This window comes from Pipistrellus hanaki, assembly GCF_964339955.1.
Source record: "Pipistrellus hanaki genome assembly, chromosome: 2".
Lineage (NCBI taxonomy): Eukaryota > Metazoa > Chordata > Mammalia > Chiroptera > Vespertilionidae > Pipistrellus > Pipistrellus hanaki.
In genome coordinates, this window is record NC_140504.1 from 61,056,060 (window position 1) to 61,078,459 (window position 22,400).

Here is a 22,400-nt window from a genome sequence, read left to right on the forward strand (position 1 = left end):
CTCAGGTAAGTTCCTCCTGCAGATCTGTTATTTCTCCTGTGAGTTCCTGGGGCATCAGCTATCTGGGGTAGCAAGGAGAAGCCCCAAGGGAGGGGCTCAATGTGAGGAGAGTTCAGGGTAGCAAGATTAAAATGGGTTAGAGGGCCTCCTATATTTATACGATCCCTCCCCCCCACCCCCCACCTCCGGCTTCCATTGTAATCTGCTGGCTTCACCTTGTGAAGGGGGCAATGGGGAAGGAGGGAATGCTTAGAGTCAGCAAGTCAACCCACACAGCCATCATCCTGCTGCACTCCAGCCAGTCTCCACGGAAGTCATCCCTGATGAGGTACGGCAGGTGGCATCTACCTACGCCAGACTGAGGGAGGCAAAAGAAGTAAAGAGAAAGCTCTCCCCCAACCCAGTTCCTACCCAGGACCTCTTAAACTGTGGGCTGACACTTGACTCTCACTCCAAGAACCAACCACCTTCTGTCTCTCCAGAGTTTCTCAGTTTTTCATTGATCCCTCTGTCCCACTGACGTCCCTAAATCTTTAGGCCTCTCCAGGAGTCGTTTCTGAGAGAGAGCAAGGGGTTGGTGCTGAGTCTTCTCCTTTTTATCTTTCCTGTCTTCTTCTACCTCCTACTATTTTTCCCATGAAGGGGTTGAAGAAGGAAAAAGAATTGTTTTATGGTTTGAGGCAGAGGTCAGGATCCATTCCCTAGATTTTATTTTTATGCTGAGTGATTGCTGCAGGCAAGCCTCCTTGTAGAGCTATTCTGAGACCTCCTTAATTACCATCCTGAAGATGGAAAAACACTAGAAAATTATTGTTATGATTGTTAGAGTTATTATCTGACACTTTGCAGCTATTTATTTCTGGGGTGTTATTTATTTCCAGACTGATACCATTTATAATTTAAATAAGTATTTGACAGATAAAAATATTGCCTTAAGGAAATTGCTTTCTAAATTAGTTAAAACATCTACAAACATCTTCACCTTCAAACTCTTTTAAAAAAAATATATATATATATTTTATTGATTTTTTACAGAGAGAGAGAGGGATAGAGAGTTAGAAACATCGATGAGAGAGAGAAATCAATCAGCTGCCTCTTGCACAACCCCTACTGGGGATGTGCCCGCAACCAAGGTACATGCCCTTGACCGGAATCAAACGCGGGACCTTTCAGTCCACAGACCGATGCTCTATCCACTGAGCCAAACCAGTTTCGGCAACCTTCAAACTCTTTAAGAAAAATTCTTGAGACAGCAGAAGAGTCCTCAGGGAAGGTCAAATTTACAGACAAAAACCATTACTAATCACAGAGTGAACTTTGTGGCTGAGAAGATTACTTGAATTCTCTGTTCTTAGACTGGATGTTCCTCTTTATTTTTTATTTATTTATCTATTTTTATTTAATAAATCTTTATTGTCCAGATTATTACAACTGTTCCTTTCCCCCCCTCCCCCCCATAGCTCCTCTCCACCAGTTCCCACTCCACCCTCTGCCCTTACCCCCCCTCCACTGTCCTCATCCATAGGTGTACGATTTTTGTCCAGTCTCTTCCCACCCCCCCACACCCCTTTCCCCCTGAGAATTGCCAGTCCACTCCCATTCTATTTTCCTGATCTATTATATTTACCAGTTTATTCTGTTCATCAGATTTTTTATTCACTTGATTTTTAGATTCATTTGTTGAAAGATATGTATTTGTTGTTCATAATTTTTATCTTTATGTTTTTCTTCTTTTTCCTCTTTTTAAAGAATACCTTTCAGCATTTCATATAATACTGGTTTGGTGGTGAGAACTCCTTTAGCCTATGCTTATCTGTGAAACTCTTTATCTGACCTTCAATTCTGACTGATAACTTTGCTGGGTAGAGTAATCTTGGTTTAATATTTCTTGCCACTCCCATCTGGCTTGCATAGTTTCTGTTGAGAAATCAGCTGACAATCGTATGAGTACTCCCTTGTAGGTAACTGTTTTTCTCTTGCTGCTTGTAAGATTCTCTCTTTGTCTTTTGCCCTTGGCATTTTAATTATGATGTGTCTTGGTGTGGTCCTCTTTGGATTCCTTTTGTTTGGGGTTCTGTCTGCTTCCTGGACTTGTAAGTCTATTTCCTTCACCATGTGGGATAAGTTTTCAGTCAAAGATTTCTTCAAATAGGTTTTCAGAATCTTGCTCTCTCTCTTCTTCTGGGACCCCCATAATTTGGATGTTGGTACACTTGAAGTTGTCCCAGAGGCTTCTTACACTATCTTCAACTTTCTGGATTTTCTTCTCTTCTTGCTTCTCTGGAGGAGTGTCCTTTGCTTCTTTGTATTGCAAGTCTTTGACTTGATTCTTGAATTCCTCTAGTCTGCTGTTGGGTCTCTGTATAATATTTTTTATTTAAGTCAGTGTATGTTTAATTTCTAGTTGGTCCATTTTCATATCCTCGAGGGTCTCATTAAATTTATCGGCCTTTTCTAGGAAATTCTTGAAAAGCCTTATAACCATGGTTTTGAACTCTATGTCCAGTCATTTGTTCTCCATCATTTATTTTGTTTGTGATCTGTTTCCTTGTCTCCTCATTTTTGCTGCTTCCATAAGTTGGAGGGGTAGCTTTGTGTGCTAGGTGTCCTATATTGTTCAATGGGTCAGCCTCCCAATTACCTGAGGTAGACACTCTTGGTACACCCCTTTGTAGACTGTGTGTACACCCTTGTTGTAGTTAAGTCTTGATTGTTGTTGGTGTCACTGGGAGGAATTGATCTCTAGGCCAATAGGCTGTGAAGACCCTCTGTGTCTATAATGGAAGAATTGCTGTGCTGGAGACACGGTTATGGGAAAGGATTTATTCCAGTAGGGCTTTGGTGCTCATTGAGTCTGCCTCTTGAATGTTTCCCTTATGAGAGTAGTTGAAATCTAGTGTTGTCTCACACAGACCACTAGATACACTAGTTTCTGGATCCCCAGCCTCAGGGTGTGGGAGGGGCCGCTGCGGGTCAGCTACTGTCTGAGGCCACCCAGCAGGAGCTACAGCAAGAACTACAGTTTTCTCCTCTTTGCTTGGGATTTGGCGGTTTGGAGCAGTCTGACTGGAGCTGCAGTTTATTTGGTTAAGCTGCCACGGGGCAGGCCATTTATATGCAAAAGCTGCTGTGTGGAGCCTGGGTGGGTTTGTAGAATGTGCAGGGTGGGGTCTCAGGGCATCACTAGGCTAGGGCATGGCAAATAGCAATGGCTGCCAGTCTGCCTTCTCTGCCTTTCTGCATTTCCAAGTCCCCGCATCCCATGCTCCAGTGCAGTGAACAATGATTGCTGGGTGCACCTCTGCAAAAAAAGTCACCCTCACTTTCCTACTTGATGGCCAACAGTCCAGCTTCTCCCAATAGGTGTCTGGGTCCCCTGCATGTCCCCAGAAACTGGATTTCAGAGTGATGGGGAGTTTGTCTCCCCTTGGGTTGAAAAAAAGCCATGCACCCAGTCGCCTGCCACCAGTCCGATTCACGTGCCTCTGTACCTCAGCTTTTTAGCATTTGTGCTCCTTTCTCTTTCCTTCTAGTTATAAAACTTCCACTCAGCCAGCTTTTCCATGGTTCTGGGTGATAGATGTTTTGTCTTTTAGCTGTAGTTTTAAAATTGTTGTGCGAGGCGGCAGTTTAGTTGTTTACGTTTGCTGCCATCTTGGTTTCTTCGTGAGGCGATTTCTCATTGTGGTTTTAATTTGTATTTTTCATTTATCAGTTCTAGCAGTTTTTTTGGTGTAATCTTAGGTGTTCTCCATATACAGTATTAAGTCACCAGTAAGTAATTATATTTTTACTTCTTCCTTTCCAATTTGGATGCTTTTATTTCTTCTTGTCTGATTGCTTTGGCTAAAACTTCTACTACTATGTTGAATAAGAGTAGTGAAATCAGACATCCTGTCTTGTTCCTGATCTTAAGGGAAACACTTTTAGTTTATCCCTGTTGAGTATGATGTTGACTGTGGGTTTGTTTTATATGGCCTTTATTATGCTGAAGTATGTTCCCTCTATTTCCACTTTGTGAGAGGTTTTATCTCACTCTCTAAAATCAATAAAAAATATATTAAATAAATAAATAAATAAATAAATAAATAAAGGAAGAAATAAAAAAGAGAGAGCAACAGAAACATCAATGATGAGAGAAAATTATAGATTGGCTGCCTCCTGCATGCCCCTACTGGGTATCGAGCCCACAACCCAGACATGTGCCTTGACTCATGCTTCTTCTTCTTTTTTTAAAAAAAATATTTTATTTATTTATTTATTTATTTATTTATTTATTTATTTATTTTTACAGAGAGGAAGGGAGATGGATAGAGAATTATTATGATGCAATGTCCTTCTTTGTTTCTATGGCCTTTGCTTTAAAGTCTATTTTGTCTGATAAGTATTGCTACCCCAGCTTTTTTTTTTTTTTTTGTCCATTTGTATGAAATGTCATTTTCCAACCCTTTTCTTTCATTCTGTAAATATCTTTTGTTCTAAAGTGGTTCTTTTATAGACAACAATTATCTTGTCTTTTTTTCCCCTTTCATTGAATTTATTGGGGTGACACTAGTTAACAAAATTATACAGGTTTCAGGTGCACAATTCTACAACTGAATCTTGTTTTCTTATCCATTCAGCTATCCTATATCTTTTGATTGGAGCATTTAAGCCCTTTACATTTACAGTAATTATTGATAAATATGTATTTATTCCTTTTTTTATTTCTTATAACTATGCTTTTTTCTTCTTCTTTAAGAAGACCCTTTACCATTTCTTATAATACTTGTTTGGTGATAATAAACTCCATTAGCTTTTTCTTGTTTGGAAAGCTCTTTATTTCTCCTTGAATGTTAAATGATAGCCTTGCTGGGTTGAGTAATCTTGATTGTAGGCCCTTGCTTATCATCACATGGAACATTTTCTGCCAATGTCTTCTAGCCTGCAAAATGTCTGTTGAAAAATCAGATGATAGTCTTATGGTAGCTCTCTTGTAGTAAGCAATTATCTTTCTCTTGCTGCTTTTAAGATTCTCTTTGTGTCTTTAACCTTTACCATTTTAACTATGATGTATCTTGCCATAGACCTCTTTGGATTCATCTTGTTTGTGACTCTGGGCACTTCCTAAACTTGTGTGTCTTCTTCTTTTACCAGGTTAAGAAAGTTTCCAGCCATTATTTCTTCAAGAAGGTTCTCCATTCCTTGAGTTCTCTCTTCTCCTTCTGTTACCCCCACAATACGGTTGCTGTTATGCTTCATGTTGTCCCAGTGGTCCCTTAGACTATACTTACTTTTAAAAATTCTTTATTTTTTCAGCAGCAACCAAGCCCAGAGCAGCCAGGTCGGGAGTGGCCAGGCCTGGAGCAGCCGGGCCCAGAGCAGCTGGGTCGGGAGTAGCCAGGCCCGGAGCAGCAGCAGCCAGGCCAGGAGCGGCAGTGGCCAGACCCAGAGCAGCTGGTTGTGGAGCAGACCAGATCAACAGAGGCCAGGCCCGGAGCAACCAGGCCCGGAACAGCTGGCTCCTTTCCTGCCCCCGCCCCAAGGCTGCCTCTCAGACATGGCTGGAAACTTTTGGGGGAACTTGAGGGTCTGCTGAATCAAGTGATGAAGGCTTAGATCTGGATGTGTTGAGTTAGTATAGCGCTGGAGTGTTGATCTGTGAGTGCCTTGTGTGGAGCCTGGAAGAGGTTGGTTGATCTATTTGGAAGTGTCTTTTGTGTGAAGTGTATCCTTGGGCATGTGGAGGTATTATTGATTTGAGAAAATGCTAAGTAACTGATTTACTATCTGTAAAATTTAAAGTTCTGAAAGTTTAAGGCCTCTTGCCAAAAAGAGGTTTTAAAGCTAACACCTTAATTTTAATGGAGAAAGGGAAAGACAAGCTCTTCCCACCCAGAACAGGTAATCCAATTCCAACCAGCAGCTATCTTTAAACAATGTGTCCATTTACACTTGAATGGCTACACCTTTTGATAGCCTAAGGGCAAGTTTACATGTAAACAAGTTTGCTTCTCAATTCCCAGAGCAGAAAAAAAACAAGGTTTAAAATTATTAGATTTTAAAATTTATTCTTAGAAGTGTAAAAGTTTATTAATTAAAAACAACAACAACAAAAAAAGGAGATTGAAAAACCTGATGAACAATATTAGCTGTTGATTGTAGTAGAGTCGGCGATATGGGAGGAGAGTGGACTGACTGTTCTCGGGGAAAGGGGGAGTGGTGGATGCGGGAAGAGACTGAACATAAACTGTGCACCTATGGATGAGGACAATTGGGGGTGGGGAGGGGGTGGAGGGTGGGGTGGGAACCTGGTGGAGGGGGGAAGAAATGAGGAACCTTTGTAATAATATGAACAATAAAGATTGAGTTAAAAAAAAAAATTCCTTTTTTTTTTTTTGCTTTGATTGGGTGTTTTCCTCTAGCTTGTCTTCCAAATCACTGATTTGGTCTTCTGCTTTACATAGGCTACTATTGATTTCTTTTAATTTATTCTTCATTTCAGATATTATATTCTTCATTTATGACTGATTTTTAATGATGTCCTTTTTAAAAATATATTTTTTTATTTATTTCAGAGAGGAAGGGAGAGGAAGAGAGAGATAGAAACATCAATGATGAGAGAGAATCATTGACCATTTCCATCCTGCACACCCCTACAGGGTGTTGAGCCCACAACTCAGACATGTGTGCCTGACCGGAATCAGACCTGAGACTCTTCAGTCCACAGGCAGACACTCTATCCACTGAGCCAAACCAGCTAGGGCTCTATGCCCATACACACACACACACACACACACACACACACACACACACATATATATATATATATATATATATATATATTTTTTTTTTTTTAATTGATTTTCCACAGAGAGGAAGGGAGAGGGATAGAGCTAGAAACGTCGATGAGAGAGAAACATTGACCAGCCGCCTCCTGCACATCCCCCACTGGGGATGTGCCCGCAACCAAGGTACATGCCTTTGACTGGAATCGAACTCGGGACCTCTCAGTCCACAGACCGACGCTCGATCCATTGAGCCAAACCAGTTTCGGCTCTATGCCCTTTTTTATGCTTGTTATCTACACTGAGTGGCCAGATTTTTATGATCTCTGAATGCATAATAATCTGGCCACTCAGTGTGTGTGTGTGTGTGTATTAGAGGCCCAGTGCATGAATTCGTGCATGGGTGGGGTCTGGCCAGCTTGGTCAGGGGGAGGGGACATGGGCAGTTGGCTGGCCTGCCTGCTAGTCGAACTCCTGGTCAAGGGGATAATTTGCATATTAGCCTTTTATTATATAGGATATACACTGAGTGGCCAGATTATTATGCGTTCAGACATCATAATAATCTGGCCACTCAGTGTATTTGTTGTAGTTCTCTCTAAGTATCTTGGACATCCTTATAACCACTGTTTTCAACTCTATATCTAGTAGCTTGCTTCCTTCCATTTCATGTACTTATTTTTTCTGGGGTTCCTCCTGTTCTTTCATTTGGGTCATGTTTCTTTGTCTCCCATTTTGCCTGCCTATCTGTATTTGTTTCTGTGTATGAAATAGTCTTGGTAGTATGGCCTTATGTAGTATCTATCTTGTGGGGTTTGTGGTACAGTCTCCCTGATCACCTGAGACAGGTGCTACAAAAATGTCCCTTGTGTCAATTATGTGAGCCCTTTGTTATAGTTGAGTCTTAATTGCTGTCAACCCATGCATGGGGGAAGGTTGCTCCTCCAGCTGGCTACAATGTATGCATTGCTGTATGGCATGGCTCTCGCTATAATTTTTTCTTTAAAGTAACCCCTAAAAGCAGTTTATGTTTATCTTAATTTTATTTTTTAATTTCCATCCATCCATCCATCCATCCTTCTCCCTTTGGACAAGCATAAGCTCTTTTTCTTTATATATAGGTTTGTTTCTGTTTTGTTTTTTATTTATTCTGTGTTTTGATTTTTTTTAGATTTTGCATATAAATTAAATCATAATGGTATTTATCTTTTTCTATCTGATTTCTTTCACTTAGCATAATACCCTCAAGGTCCATCCATGTTGTCACAAATGGCAATATTTATTCTTTTTTATTGTATATCCATGTACCATATTTTAGAACATATGTTTTTATTGGTTTTAGAAAGAAAGGAAGGGAGAGCAGGAGATAGAAACACCAATGAGAGAGAAACACCCATTGGCTACCTCCAGCTAGGGATTGAGCTCACCACCCAGGCATGTGACCTGACTAGGAATTGAACCAGCAACCTCTTGGTGAATGAGATGAGGCTCAACCAATTCAGCAACACCAGCTGGACCATATACCACATTTTTATCCATTCACCTGTTGATGGACACATAGATTGCTTACATATTGTGGCTATTGTAAATAATGCTGCAGTGAACATAGGGGTGCGTTTATCTTTTTAAATTAGTGTTTTTGTATTCTTTGCATAAATGCCCAGAAGTGGTATTGCTGAGTATTATTGCAGCTTCATTTTTAATGTTTTGAGGACTCCCCATATTGTTTTCCAGCTATTGCTATAATCCCCTGCAATTTAGTTTCCCTTGGTTCCCAATTGTAGTCTGAATCTGGTAACTCAGATTTGGGAGATACCTAAGTCCTACTAATGAATTATTCTTCTGCTCGCATTAGGTGACTAATTTCTGTTGCTTTCAGCTAAAAATCTTGCCAGACCCCACATTCTCTTTTCTTCTCTATTTCACTCATATCCCACGGCTATCTTGGAGCTTCACTGTTCACAGACCTCCTCAAACCACCTCTGAACTCCCAGACTTCATCCTGTGGCCTCTCTCCTCTCCCCTACTTTTAATCTCTTTATTCCTCAGGTAAACATTATCTTTCTCTTAAAAAGCTATAATTCCTGCTGAAACGGGTTTGGCTCAGTGGATAGAGCGCTGGCCTGTGGACTGAAAGGTCCCAGGTTCAATTCTGGTCAAGGGCATGTACATTGGTTGTGGCCATATCCCCAGTAGGGGGTGTGCAGGAGGCAGCTTCTCTCTTATTGATGTTTCTGACTCTCTATCCCTCTCCCTCTCTGTAAAAAATCAATAAAATATGTTTTTTTTTAAAAAAAGCTATAATTCCTCCACTCTGGTGATGATGGCAAGGTGGGAGAGGGGGAGGGCAAATACAAAATTCCATATTGCAAACATTGGGGAGGCTAAAATAAAACTGGACATTTACATATTAATTTTGGGGGAGCATAACACATGCTTCCAGTTAGGTTAATTACTAAAAGAGTGTGAGTCACTTTGTCCACAAAGGGCAGTTAAGTCTAGAAGTACAGAAACAGTCAGTTATTCCTGTTTTCGATGGCTTATCTTCATGGCTATTTAGTGGGGATCTGGAAATACCAGTTCTCAGGATTAATACTGTCCTGGAGTAACTTATAGGCTTGCTTCGTGGGTCTCCAAGCTGCCCTGTTTCTGGCACAAAGAAGGAACCCAGCACTGATAAAAACAAAGGACAAAAGCGATGAAGATTGACCCTTTTGGTCCACAGGGACGCAGAGTAAGATCATGTTTGGTGGGTGGCTGTGGCTCTGGGAAACACTGCAGAAAATCTGCCAACTTCTCAGTTTTACTGTGTCAACCCTGCCTGCTGACTTACACAGACAAGTGGAGGCCTGGACAAACACACACAATATTGCAATACTAAAAATTCTTAAAAACTCAACAATACAGAAACAAACAATGCAATTTAAAAATGGACAAAGAATCTGAACAGATATTTCACCAAAGAAGATGTATGGATAGTAAATAAGCGGATGAAAAGATACTCAACAGCATATGCCATCAGGACACTAAAAATCTTGAGATATCACACTACACCTATCAGAATAGCTAGAATCTAAAGCACTGACAATATCAGATGCAGGTGAGGATATGGAGCAACAGGGACTCCCATTCACTGCTGGCGGGAATGCAGCATGGTTCAGTCACGTTGGAAGACAAGATTGACAGTTCCTTATAAAAAGGAACCTACTCTTAGCATGTGATCCAGGAATTAAGCTCCTCGGTATTTACTCCACACAAAAATCTGCATGCAAATGTTTACAGCAGCCTTATTCCCCTTTCTTTCTGCCTATCCAAGTTCTGCTTATCTAATATCACCTTTTCAAATCTCATTACCTCCAACAAAGCTATCTGTGGAATGAATGACTTCTCTAAAGTCTTGTAGTACTTGGAGAAGTGTTATCTAATAAAGAGATAAAATGAGTCTAACATACTTTTCAATTTTCTAGTAGTTACATTAAAAAAGTAAAACAGGGGAAGTGAATTCTATTATGTATTTATTTTATCAAATATATCCAGCATATAATACACAATCAATAAAAATATTAATGAAACCGGTTTGGCTCAGTGGATAGAGCACCGGCCCGCGGATTGAAGGGTCCCAGGTTCGATTCCGGTCAAGGGCATGTTCCTTGGTTGCGGGCGCATCCCCGGTGGGGAGTGTGCAAGAGACAGCTGGTCGATGTTTCTCTCTCATCAATGTTTCTAACTCTCTATCCTTCTCTGTTCCTCTCTTTAAAAAATCAATAAAATATATTTAAAAAATATTAATGATACATTTTATGTTATTTTTTCCTTCTGTCTTCAAAATCTAGTGTGTACGATACATTACAGTACAACTCATTTTTTGACTAGCTACAGTTCCAGTGCTCCATAGCCACATGTGGATAATGGCTACCATATTGGACAGCACATACCTACAGAATTCATTATAAAATTTAGCACAGGTTATCATCTAGGCAGGCAGAAGATGGGTGCTCCGTAAAGATCATAATTGAAGTATGGTCAGCCCGTGACACCCTTACGACAGTTGACGCTCCATTTTCAGAACCACAGAGAAAAATGTGGGAGGTGACTTCCAGAGGCTGAAGGTTTGCATTCCCCCCTCACCCCAATTCATAACTTGAAGCCTAATCCCAAGTGTGATAGTATTTGGAGATTGGGCCTTAGGAATGTGGTTAGATCACGAGGTTGGAGCCCTCATGATGAGATTAGTGCCTTCATAAGAAGAGACGGGAGAGAGCTTGCTTCTCTCTGCTCTGCGGGCCAGGTGCAGACACAGACAGAAGGCACTGTTTATACGCCAGGGGGCCAGTTCTCACCAGATTTCTCATCTGCTGACACTTGGGTCTCAGACTTCCCAGCCTCTGAAACTGTTAGAAATATTTTTCTAAGGCACCCAGACCATGGTATTCTGCTCTAACAGCCTGAGCTGGCAGAGACAGTAACCAGTCACCCAGATAATGTGCTAATGGGACGATTCCTCCTCACAAACAAGCACCAGGCAGCTCAGTACCGCAGTACCGAGAACACAGGGAGAGCACCAGCAAGGCCAGGAGAACTGAGGCTAGTGCATATGTGGGGAGAGGTTTGGGATGGGAATGGGGGGATGAGGACAATTATGTGATACCATAATCAATAAAGAAATTTTAAAAAGTTAAAAAAATATTAAAAAGTCTTAAATTCTTCTGCATAACTATTCATGTACACAGCTAGAAGATACCATTGTTCATGAGAACTGGGTGGGCTTTTGAATCTGGATCCAAGAGACTGGTATAACTGGTTTAGATACATGACTGATGATTGATCATACTAAAGCCAGCATTGTTCCTTTGGCATAGAAAAGTATATGTCATTAAAAGATAAATGCCTCAGTGTAATAAACAAAATAATTATTTCCAGGGAAACATTTCAAATTAAAAAAAATTCTATGGCAAACACCGAATTCTGTTTCTGAAAGTTTCAGAAAACCATCTTGTTGCACAGTGGGTAGATTTTTATTTAAAGACTCAAATATAAACATCTGATTATTGCCAGCGCCTGTCTGTACAAACTATTCTCAATTCCAAAAAAACCTGCTTTTGTGCCCTCTGTCCTAGTCAATCATATCCCTGGTGACGTTCTCAGCCAGGTGATTTCCTCCCGGTTTTGCTCCAGCCCTGTGGTTTTAGAACACCGTGTGTGCCACAGTGAAGCCCTAGTCCTCTGAAAAGGGAAAGAAAATGAATCAGGATCTTGCCTAACCTGTGTCTTCAATCATTATTTTCATTATTCTTCTTTAAACCAATCACTCGGTTCTTTCGGTGATTTTTTTTTTTTCAATGGCAACTTCTTATTTACATTACTGTCTGCCTGGAAGGCATGTGAGACTTTTCCTGGTACTGAGCTCAGCTAATTAGCACGACATACACTTGGCTAAACAGGTCTCCAGAACAGCAGTTTGGTATGGGAGATGCAGAGGCTGACAGGCAAGATTAGCAGGGAAGGCTCCTAAGGTAGCTTCTTCTCTCTACCAAAGCCTAAATTCAGAAGAGCCTTTCTCCTCCACGCTCAAGGAGAAACAATGGCAAATATAACAATGTTCGAAGAGAAAAGGAAAAAGATTAATACGCTATATATTTTAATATTTATATTAATATATACATATATATTATTTTTTCTTTCTTTCTTTCTAAACCAAATTCTTTGTTGCACTGAAGAGAGGGGTAGGTGGGAAATGACCCCTTCAGGGGAAGGAGCCCTCACTGGTACTTGCTCAGGTTAAAGGACACATCATTTCCAAGCTCATACTTTTGGGTTTATAGACCTTTATTCAGCTGAGCCCATTGGTGAGTTTGGGTTTGGTGATGGAGGCAAAACTGTTTGATATGAGATAGTAACAAAAATGTAGAGAGTGGGAAGTCAGCATTTGGGATGGGGAGTGGCCAGGAAGATGGTGATAAGCCAGGGCCCCCAAAATAGTGCCCCCATCTTGAGATTTCCCCGTGGGCAATAGCTGACAAATTGTTATGACTTTGCCTAGATTTCTGATTTAATCTATCACCTATCCTGTGGTGTTCTGCAACTTCCTTATGTTAGTCCAAATCTTCGGTAAAATTCTGCTAAATCCAAACAGCATCATATTCATGGTATGGGCTGCTGGTACTCAGCATGGGGCCAAAAGGATCAAAAAGAGAGGAGGCTGTCAGGAGAAACTGAGTAATGGTTGGACAAACAGGTCAGAAAAATGCCATCTCTGGAGAAATCAACAGAAAGACTGACTGGAGGCAGAGGAGGGTCACTTCCCAAAGTAAGCGAGTAGAGAGTTTCACTGTCTTACTTGGACATTGGAGAGAGAGATCTCAGAAAGCTGTAAGATGTGAGAACATCGTTCATATTACTGCTTACTGGCATTAAAGTACTTGAGTTACCTGTCAGTCCCGTGGTCCCCACCTGTATTTCTGACTAGTAAAATTTTAGAGACTGCTGGGATAACTAACTTTTTATTGTATTATGCAAAGATATTTTTAAAAACTAATCATTGACATTGTTTCATAAAATAAAGGGCACTTTAACACACAGGCAAAACGGAAAGGGCATAATTGTAGAAAAATTCTTAAGAATTTTGTTCTTCATGAAAAATTTTTGTTTTTATCTGAAATGATCTTATACTTTCAACCTAGTAAAGCACTACATAGTTTATTTAGCTTCAGCTTATAGAGTCCTTAAATCTTTCTTCACTTATTTCTTCTTTTTTTCTTTCAAAGACATTGGTAAACCTCTTATGTGCCAAGCACTGTGCTAGGTACTGGGGTTCAGAGATGAACACTATTCTGCCCTTATCCTCAATATCGAATGGTTTTCAATCAGGTGACCCTAACTGCAAACATATCACCTGTGCTGTAGTGAAGTAGAGGAACTGGCAGAATACTAACGGCAAAAAGGCCAACAGTTAGAAAGCAGTCACCCTATCTTTCAGCAGAAGTGCTAGAAACACTAAGCCTGATGTTAGGAGTCACTTTGCACAGATTACTTGAGTTTTGTTACCAGTGATTTAGGAGGATACTGGCAGTACACCCCAGAGGTCAGGGAGTTTTTTAGACTTAGATTTGTTCTGAATTAATCACAGGGCTAGGAGCACACACCTTATCTGTGATACGTCAGCTGGTCCGTACCACACACTGGACAGAAAGAGGTCACTTACTGGGGTTTGGAGACTAAAAACTGCCCCTTCCCACTGGTCTATAACGGAGTGGCTCTGCACACAGCCAGCCTGCTCACTTCAGGACACACCAGGCTGTAGTGGAGCCTGGCTCACTTCAGGACACACCAGGCTGTAGAGGAGCACAGGCTGTAGTGACAGAGGGGAGATGAAGCACTTGCTCAATACACACAGCGGGAGATGTCAGTACAACCCCAAGTTACTGGGTAAGTGAGCGTTACAGAGGGAGTCATATCATGGCATCCCAATAATCAGTTCCTGAATTTTCCGGGGAATAGGGACACACACACACACACACACACACACACACGCACGCACACTCTTATGTGGGATGAAGATCCAGAGACAGATACAATGGGGGTTTTTCTCTTTTCTCTGTACCATTAAAGGGAAACATCAAGCTATGTTTTTCTTATATTACATAACCAGCATATATGTGTCAAAGGGATAGCTCCTGGAAGTCATTTCCCTCGCCTCCCTCCGTTCTTGTCAGAGACAGGTTTAACATTCCCCCCCAATTATCCATCCCTATTTAAAACCACCATCTCCACAGACAGGAGCACGGCTGCAGTTCCAACCTCTCCCGCCGGGTCTGCCGGCCTCTCAGGAGCACGGACGTGTGCCTGTGAACGCACAGGGGTTCTGCAGCTTGCGTCCATGCGCACACATTCCCGTTTCAGATTCTGAGCAGCAGCTTCCACTCCAATGCGCCAAGAGACAGAAAAGGGTCTGGCGGAACCATCCCACGGGAACGAGTTTCCTTCCCCGCAGGAGATTAGGACCAGCGTTGCGGCCCTTACCCTCCGCGCCCCTAGACATCGAGACTTCCCTAGAGAGAGGACCGGTAGGCGGGCAGGACCCGCAGACGGTGGGGCGGAGAAGCAGTGCTTTCCTTGGAAGGCTCAGAAATGCCAGGGGCCAGGCCGGGGGAGGCGGGAGAGGAAGCGGAGTTGTCCCCAAGGCCGGTCGCGGAGGACGGTGATGGATGTGAATGAGACAGGGAGCTAGGGGCCCCCAGTCCCCGAGGTCTCCCTCCCGAGGTCGCCGCGCAAAGGACCCACAGCGGCGACGGGGCGCCCGGGTCTGGCAAGTTCCTGGGAGCCGAGCGAGGGAAGGAAGCGGGCGCCTTACCTGGCCGGGCTGGCTGGTGTAGGAGAAGGAGTAGATGTTCTCGGTGCTCAGGTTCACCACGCCGCTGTAGACGCGGTCGAAGTCGGCGCCCCGGGCTGGGTCGTGGGGGTCGCGGCGCGCCAGGGGGGGCGCGGGGTCCCCGAGGGGCGCCGCCCGCAGGAGCCAGGGCAGCGCGCACAGCAGGGCGAGCCGCGGGCGGCAGCCGGGCATGGTGAGTGGGCGCCGCGCCCGCCGCGCAGGGAGCCGCCCCGGGGGCCGGTCCTTCCGAAGCGCCCCCCGCGGGGGCCTGGCGCGGGCGGCAGCGATGCCCGGCTCGCCCCGCCGCCGACCAGGACTGGCCACGCGCTGGGCAAGCACCGAGCAGGTGTAGAGGCAGCCGCCGGGGATCTCCGCGGGAGGTCACGGCCAGGGGTAAGGGGCCGGGAGATAAGCCGGTGGGGGGTCGGGGGTGGGGGGGCTACAGCTTTTGCTCCCCGGCTTAAGTCAGTGTCTGGCCCCTTTCCTCATTTCTGAGAATCTCCCACTTACCAAACCAGAATTTCAACCGATCGCTTCCCCTTCAACCTCAAAAAAACAAAAACAAAAAAAACATCCACTAGTCTTGAAGAGTCAACCTGACCAGCCACTGAGCAGGCAGCTCAATCCGTTTCAAATAAGCGTGCAACCCTGGCTGCAAGCAAAGAAATAGAAAGCAACAGAGCCTGTCCCCAGAGAGGGTGCACGAGGGCGCCCGGCCAGGCGGCTACCTGCAGGGGACTCCTGCCGCTCTCGGAGGATGGCGATTAACGCTCCGTTCTCCCTTCTCTCACAGAACCCCTTTCCAGGCACCTGTTCTATTTCCTGATCGCCTCCAGTTCTCCAAGGAGAGCCTCACGTCATCGCCTTCTCTCTAACCATATGGGTATGCAAATATGCACAGTCATTAAAAAAAAATAAATAGATATGGTTAAGAGGCCAATTTCTACCACCACCTGATGCCTGGTCCCGGAAGTTGCCAAGGGTGACTCAAAGTAACTAGATTTATGCAGAAGGCATTGCTTTCCACCCTATCTCTTGCCTACCTTACACTTGCTAATGATTTTTTTAGATTCTGAAAGAGTCTCTAGGATTCTGTATATTTTTCAGAAGAGAGAGACACACAGCCCATCATTAAAAGGAAAGTTTCTGACAAAAAAAAGGGGGGTTCGATTTAAACAGTTCAAGAGCCAGATAAAGGGCGTGGTGAAAACAGGATCCCTTGGAAGTCTTGGAGAACAGCAAATAGTCACCATTCAAGTGTAGAAGGAGACTCATTGTTTTATTTCAGCTCTAAGGTATTTACAAACTAGAAAAGCATATAATTGGGTTCAACCTGAAGGAACATTAAAAAAAGAAGTCACAAAGAAGGAATTGATCTTGTTCAAAAAGTTAAGATTCCAGATTAAAATCCTAGCATTTATCATTCAAAGGGAGTTTTTTGTTTGTTTTACCTCATTGACTCCTACAATTTATTAAAACTTCAAAAATAAGTGCAATCCAAAAAAAAAAATAAAAATAAGTGCAATCCATTTGGTATAAAGCTTTATAACTGCACAATCAAAAAAACAATCCTGATGACTCCTTATTAGGGCAATTTTTTACTTTTTTGTTTTTGTTTTTAAAAATATATTTTATTGATTTTTTTTTTTTTTTTCAGAGAAGAATGGAGAGGAATAGAAAGTTAGAAACATCAGTGAGAAACATCAATCAGCTGCCTCCTGCACACTCTACTGGGGATGTGCCCGCAACCAAGGTACATGCCCTTAAAAGGAATGGAACCTGGGACCTTTAGTCTGCAGGCCGATGCTCTATCCACTGAGCCAAACTGGTTAGGGCCAATTTTTTATTTAAAAAAAATGTTCTTGAAAATGTGTGCCATAAGGGCCAAAATACTAAATCAATGAAGAATAGTCCAGAGGTTAAAGTTTAAAACATAGCTCACTGCTTTTAAAAAACATAACATGACAACTTCATTTGGAGTTTGAATGACTTCAAACTGCTGTATTTAAAATGTCTATGTCTCTTTTTAGAATTTAACATTTAATTATTGAAATTTATGAAACCCTTCAAGGTCAGCTTGCCTAGCCAGTTCAAGCACTCAATAGAGCTGTAGTATTATGGAGTCTTAATCAACATTGGGAGAGAGAAGGAATGGGCTCTTTCACAAGGCAATCCTTCATTTTGGGGCAAATGTCTCATTAGAAAGATATTTTCACATTCTAATTGAAATTTGCCTCTTTTCCACTTACAGGTATGAGTTCTGCCCTCTGGAGCTATAGGAATAAACCTAATCCTTATTCCACACGACAGCCTTGTAGGTAGTTGAAGAGAGCTGTGGCCCTCAAGGTTTTATCCTACCTTTAAGCAATGCAATTAGAAGCAATTGGACTTGATTATCATAGCACAGAACCACCTCTTGGTCCATTTCCCCAGCCATCAGGCTAACAGGGAAAAGGGGGTGGGTGGTGGCAGGGGGTGGGGCCTGCTGCCAGCAGCTGGGGAAGATGGCCCTGATCGCAGGCCAGGCCTATGGACTGTACCCATGCATGAATTTCATGCACCTGGCCTCTAGCCTATAATAAAAGCATAATATGCTAATTAGACTGGATGTCCTTCTGGACGAAGCCAGGGCAGCAAGGGAAGTCTAGGGCCCGGATGCCTGCCAGCAGCCAGGGGAAGAAAGGGCTACTCTTGCATAAATTTTGTGCATCAGGCCTCTAGTACTATGATATAATCCTAATTCCAGCCCAAATCCATTGAATGACTTAGGTAATTAACCTCCCAGGATTTCAAGATTGCTGTAAGGATAAAAATAGGGAAAGGATGTACTTGAAAGTGTATTGGACTGTTTAAAATAGTTACACAACTAAATATTATTGTTGTAGCACTCCTAGTTCAATAGCTGAAGAGCAAAATCTGAACCATCAGCAGGGTTTAAAAAATACCTACAATGCAAAGCTCCCACTGTGAGAGACTGAAAATACAAAGAGAGAACAGCCAGACTATATACAACAATAGACCTTTGACCCACAACATTTTCAAGAAATAAACCCAAACAGGACTATTTCGGACTTGGGCAGTGACTGCCAACTTCCTCAGTTTTTGCTCCTGTTTCCACCTCAAGATCTATCAGAGAGAGCCAGAATGCTCCCCAAACCATACACACTCTGTTTCTGGTTAGTGGGCTTCCTGCTTCCCATGCCACCAAGACCTAATCAGAGCATTTCTAAAACACTCCCTTTCCCCCCACTACTACTGTGCAAATGGAACTGTAATATGAAATACACACCAGAGGGACAATTTCTTGGGGTTTCAGAAAAACTGTGTACAGTATTTGTTATCCATGTGTCTGTTTCTGTAGAAACACTTCCTTCTCTACTGTACTTGATGTATACTCCAGATGAAGATCTTAACACTGTACCTGACTTTCTATAGGCTAACATTCCCCTTGACCCAGGGAAAATAATTGGAGTGGAATCTGTTAAAGTTCAGGTAGAGTCTACCAAACTGTTAGCCAAACTTCCCCAATGCTAGATGCTAAAGAAAAGCCTCAGCTCTATAGAAAAGGGCCTTATAGCTCAAGGCCTGTTTATAACCTGCCCTAACACTGGTAACATTCCTGCCCTGCCAGCAAAGAAACCAAATGGACAAGAATATTGATTTGTTCAAGATCTCAGGGATATCAATGCAATTCTTTCCCCCCCTTTCCATTAGAATCTAATACTAAATACTATTCCGCCAACAGTTCTTCCCCAAACCACCTGCTTCCCTGTAGCGGATTGTGGCTCTGCCTTTCTCTGTGTGCCCCTACACCAGAAAAAATCAAACATCTTTTTGCCTCATTGGAGAGGATAATACTCTATATGGACAGTTAGGCCCAAAAGGTTCACTGAAGCCCCTCCTGTTTTCCTAGTTCCTTAATCAAGAATGAAAGGATCCAGCCCTAGCCAGCTTGTTCAGTGGTTAGAGCATTGGCCCTATGGACTGAATGGTCTCAGGTTTAATTATGGTCAAGGGCTCGTATCTTGGTTGCAGGCTCAATCCCTGGCCTGGATGAGGTGTGTGCAGAAGGCAACCAACGGATGCGAGAGATGTTTCTCTCTGTTTCTCCCCCTCCCTTCCAGTCTCTCTAAAAATTAATGGGGAAAATGTCCTTGGGTGAGGATTAACAAAAATATTTAAAGGCTCCAAATTTCCCTTGTGATTCAGTTTTGATATATGATGTGGATGATTTCCTACCTTGTTCAGAGAAGTCTATAAAAAAGATTCCACTTACTTATTCTTAGGCTTTAGCCGAAAAGGGAAATAGAATTTCAAAAAAGATAAATTACAATTTTGCCAAAATGTAGTCCATAATTTGAGGCATGACCTATTTAAGGAGGGAAAAACATTTACTCATGACAGGTTAGAAACTATTCAAACTTACCCTAGACTCCTCAAAAAACTACAATTGAGATGATGTCTAGAGGTCTAACTGAATAGTTCAGACAGTGGGTGCAAATTCTTTTGAGATTGTTATACATTTCTACAAAATGCTAAATCTTTGGTAAGAACCACTCTTTTAAGAGCCCACATATTAAACAAGTCTCCTATAATCCATAGAAGGCTTTTCAGCGTCTGCTTCCCTAACAACAAAAAAACCCTTTTGTCTATTTGAATGTTCTTGGCAAACCTTGGGGTTTGAACTCAACTTCATGGGAACCATTACAATCCTATCGCTATTGTAGCCTCGCCCTCGATCAGTTGCAAAGGCTGGTATTCCTTGTCTCAGGGCATTGCCAACGCAAACCGGGTCAATACTATGCTTCTGCTGAATTTAAGCTAGGCTCCCTGCTTGACCGTATGGCTCCCCATGCAGACTTTACTGACTGGGAGCACCCGGAACTTAAGTCAGCCAATTAACCTCTGTTGCCCTCTCCCTCTCATAATACTATTAATTGCTGTAAGGCCTTGTACTCTGCTACTCTTCTGCCCTTACCAGAAGAAGGGGAACTCATGATTATCTTACTTCAGTTAGGGAACTTTCTGTACCTGCTCAGCTTTATTAGAGACTGCCAGTGAGAATTTTGACCTAAAATTTTTTGTTAATCTTCACCCAATGATATTTTCCCATTGAGTTTTAGAGAGAGTGGAAGGGAGGGGGAGAGACACACAGAAATATTAATCTGAGAGAGACACATCAATTAAGCTGCTTCCTATGCATGCCCTGACCAGGGCCAAGGATTGAGCCTGCAAAGGAAGTATGTGCCCTTAACCTGAATTGAACCGGAGACCCTTTGGTCCACTGGCTGATGCTCTATCAAACTGACTAGGGCTTGCCGAGACTGGTTTGGCTCAGTGGATAGAGCGTCGGCCTGCCGACCGAAAGGTCCCAGGTTCGATTCCGGTCGGCCTGCGGACTGAAAGGTCCCAGGTTCGATTCCGGTCAAGGGCATGTACATTGGATGCAGGCATGTCCCCAGTGGGGGGTGTGCAGGAGGTAGCTGGTCGATGTATCTCTCTCATTGATGTTTCTGGCTCTCTATCTTTCTCCCTTCCTCTCTGTGAAAATTCAATAAAATATATTAAAAAAAAAAAACTGACTAGGGCTTAATCTAGTGCTTGCTGATGAATCATATTTTTAAAATGGAAACTGGAGGTTATTAAGCTACTATTAACGCTATCACTAATCTACACTCCCCTTTAAAAGACACTCCTCTATCTGAAGTAAAATCAGTCCAGATGGCAGAATTTATCACACTTAATAGAGCTTGTCAACTATCCAAGGCCAGAGAGTAAACATGCAGGCATGCTCTGGAGTAGTACATGATGCTTTGGAAACAAAAAGGTTTTCTCATTTCTGTTGAAACACCCATCAAAAGTGGCCAAATTCAGGAATTTTTATTTTTTTTAATTTTTAAAAAATATATTTTATTGATTTTCTTACAGAGAGGAAGGGAGAGAGATAGAAAGCTAGAAACGTTGATGAGAGAGAAACATTGACCAGCTGCCTCCTGCACACCCCCTACCGGGGATGTGCCCTCAACCAATGTACATGTCCTTGACCGGAATTGAACCTGGGACAGTCTGCAGACCGACGCTCTACCGCTGAGCCAAACCGATTTCGGCCAAATTCAGAAATTTTTATATGCACTGCTACTTCCCAGTGAAATGCTTTCATAATGATTGAGATGCATGCTAATGGAGATAATATGGAAGTTAAAGGAAATGCTGTATATATCATTTTACCAAGCAAGCAGCTTCCACCAAGGTTATGATACTAACTAACCCCCAAAGGATAGATCTCTGGTCTGAATGAGGAGACTGTTATTAAATATCCACACTTATCTCTGGATCTGGAAAAAGACAAATGGAAAAAAATGTGATATATTCTTCAGTCAGGCAATCTTTGACACTCTCAAGATGGCCATTTTGGTAGCACCAGATGATTTCAAGTGGATAGTAGCTGAATTTTCTCCATGAAACTACTTGTCATGGCCAAGACAACTTGCTTACTATCTTTTAAAATATATTTATTGGGATGACATTGGTTAATTGGTTTTAAATGCACAATTCTATAACACGTCATCTGTATATTATATTGCATGTTCACCATCCACGGTCAAGTCTTCTTCAAATATTCTTCATAGTTAATCATGTCATTTGCAAGCAAAGACAATTTTATTATTCCTTTATGTTTTTTTTGTTTAAAGTTTTACATGTGTCTCCTTTTTCTTCAGTTGAAGCCTCTCCCCCCATAAGCCCCCACCACCCCAGTGTCTGTCTCCATTGGTTATGCTAATATGTATGCATACAAGTCCTTTGGTTGCTCTCTAAATCCCCCTCACCTACCATTTGTCTCTAGATCGAGCTATTCTTATTTATCAAGTTATGTTGATAGTTATATCTCACATATTTGTGAGATCATGTGATATTTATCTTTCTCCGACTGGCTTATTTCGCTTAACATAATGCCCTACAGTTCCATCCATGTTGTTGCAAATGGTAAAAGTTTCTTCTTTTTTATAGGAGCATAGTTTTCCATTGTGTAGATGTACCACTGTTTTTTAATCCACTCATCTGCTGATGGGCACTTAGGCTGTTTCCAAATCTTAGCTATTGTAAAGTGCGCTGCTATGAACATAGGGGTGCATATATCCTTTCTGATTGGTGTTTCTGGTTTCTTGGGATATAGTCCTAGAAGTGGGATCACTGGGTCAAATGGGAGTTCCATTTTTAACTCTTTGAGGAAACTCCATACTGTCTTCCACAGCAGCTGTACCAGT

The 22,400-nt window shown here is 42.3% G+C and overlaps 1 protein-coding gene across 4 annotated transcripts in view; it reads right to left on the minus strand.

Moving 5' to 3' along the window:
- The window catches only part of SIDT1 (SID1 transmembrane family member 1), an 84,254-nt gene extending 68,269 nt beyond the window's left edge, over positions 1-15,985 (minus strand). For 2 of the 4 annotated variants that reach the window (XM_084873983.1, XM_084873982.1), the window contains exon 1: positions 15,118-15,965. In XM_084873983.1, the coding sequence (XP_084730109.1) occupies positions 15,118-15,327 (210 nt within the window). In that variant the 5' untranslated portion in view covers positions 15,328-15,965. Of the gene's footprint in view, positions 1-15,117 lie in introns of all 4 variants that reach the window. The other 2 variants (XM_084873981.1, XM_084873980.1) reach the window with 2 other exon arrangements.
- Positions 15,986-22,400: the final 6,415 nt, after the last annotated feature.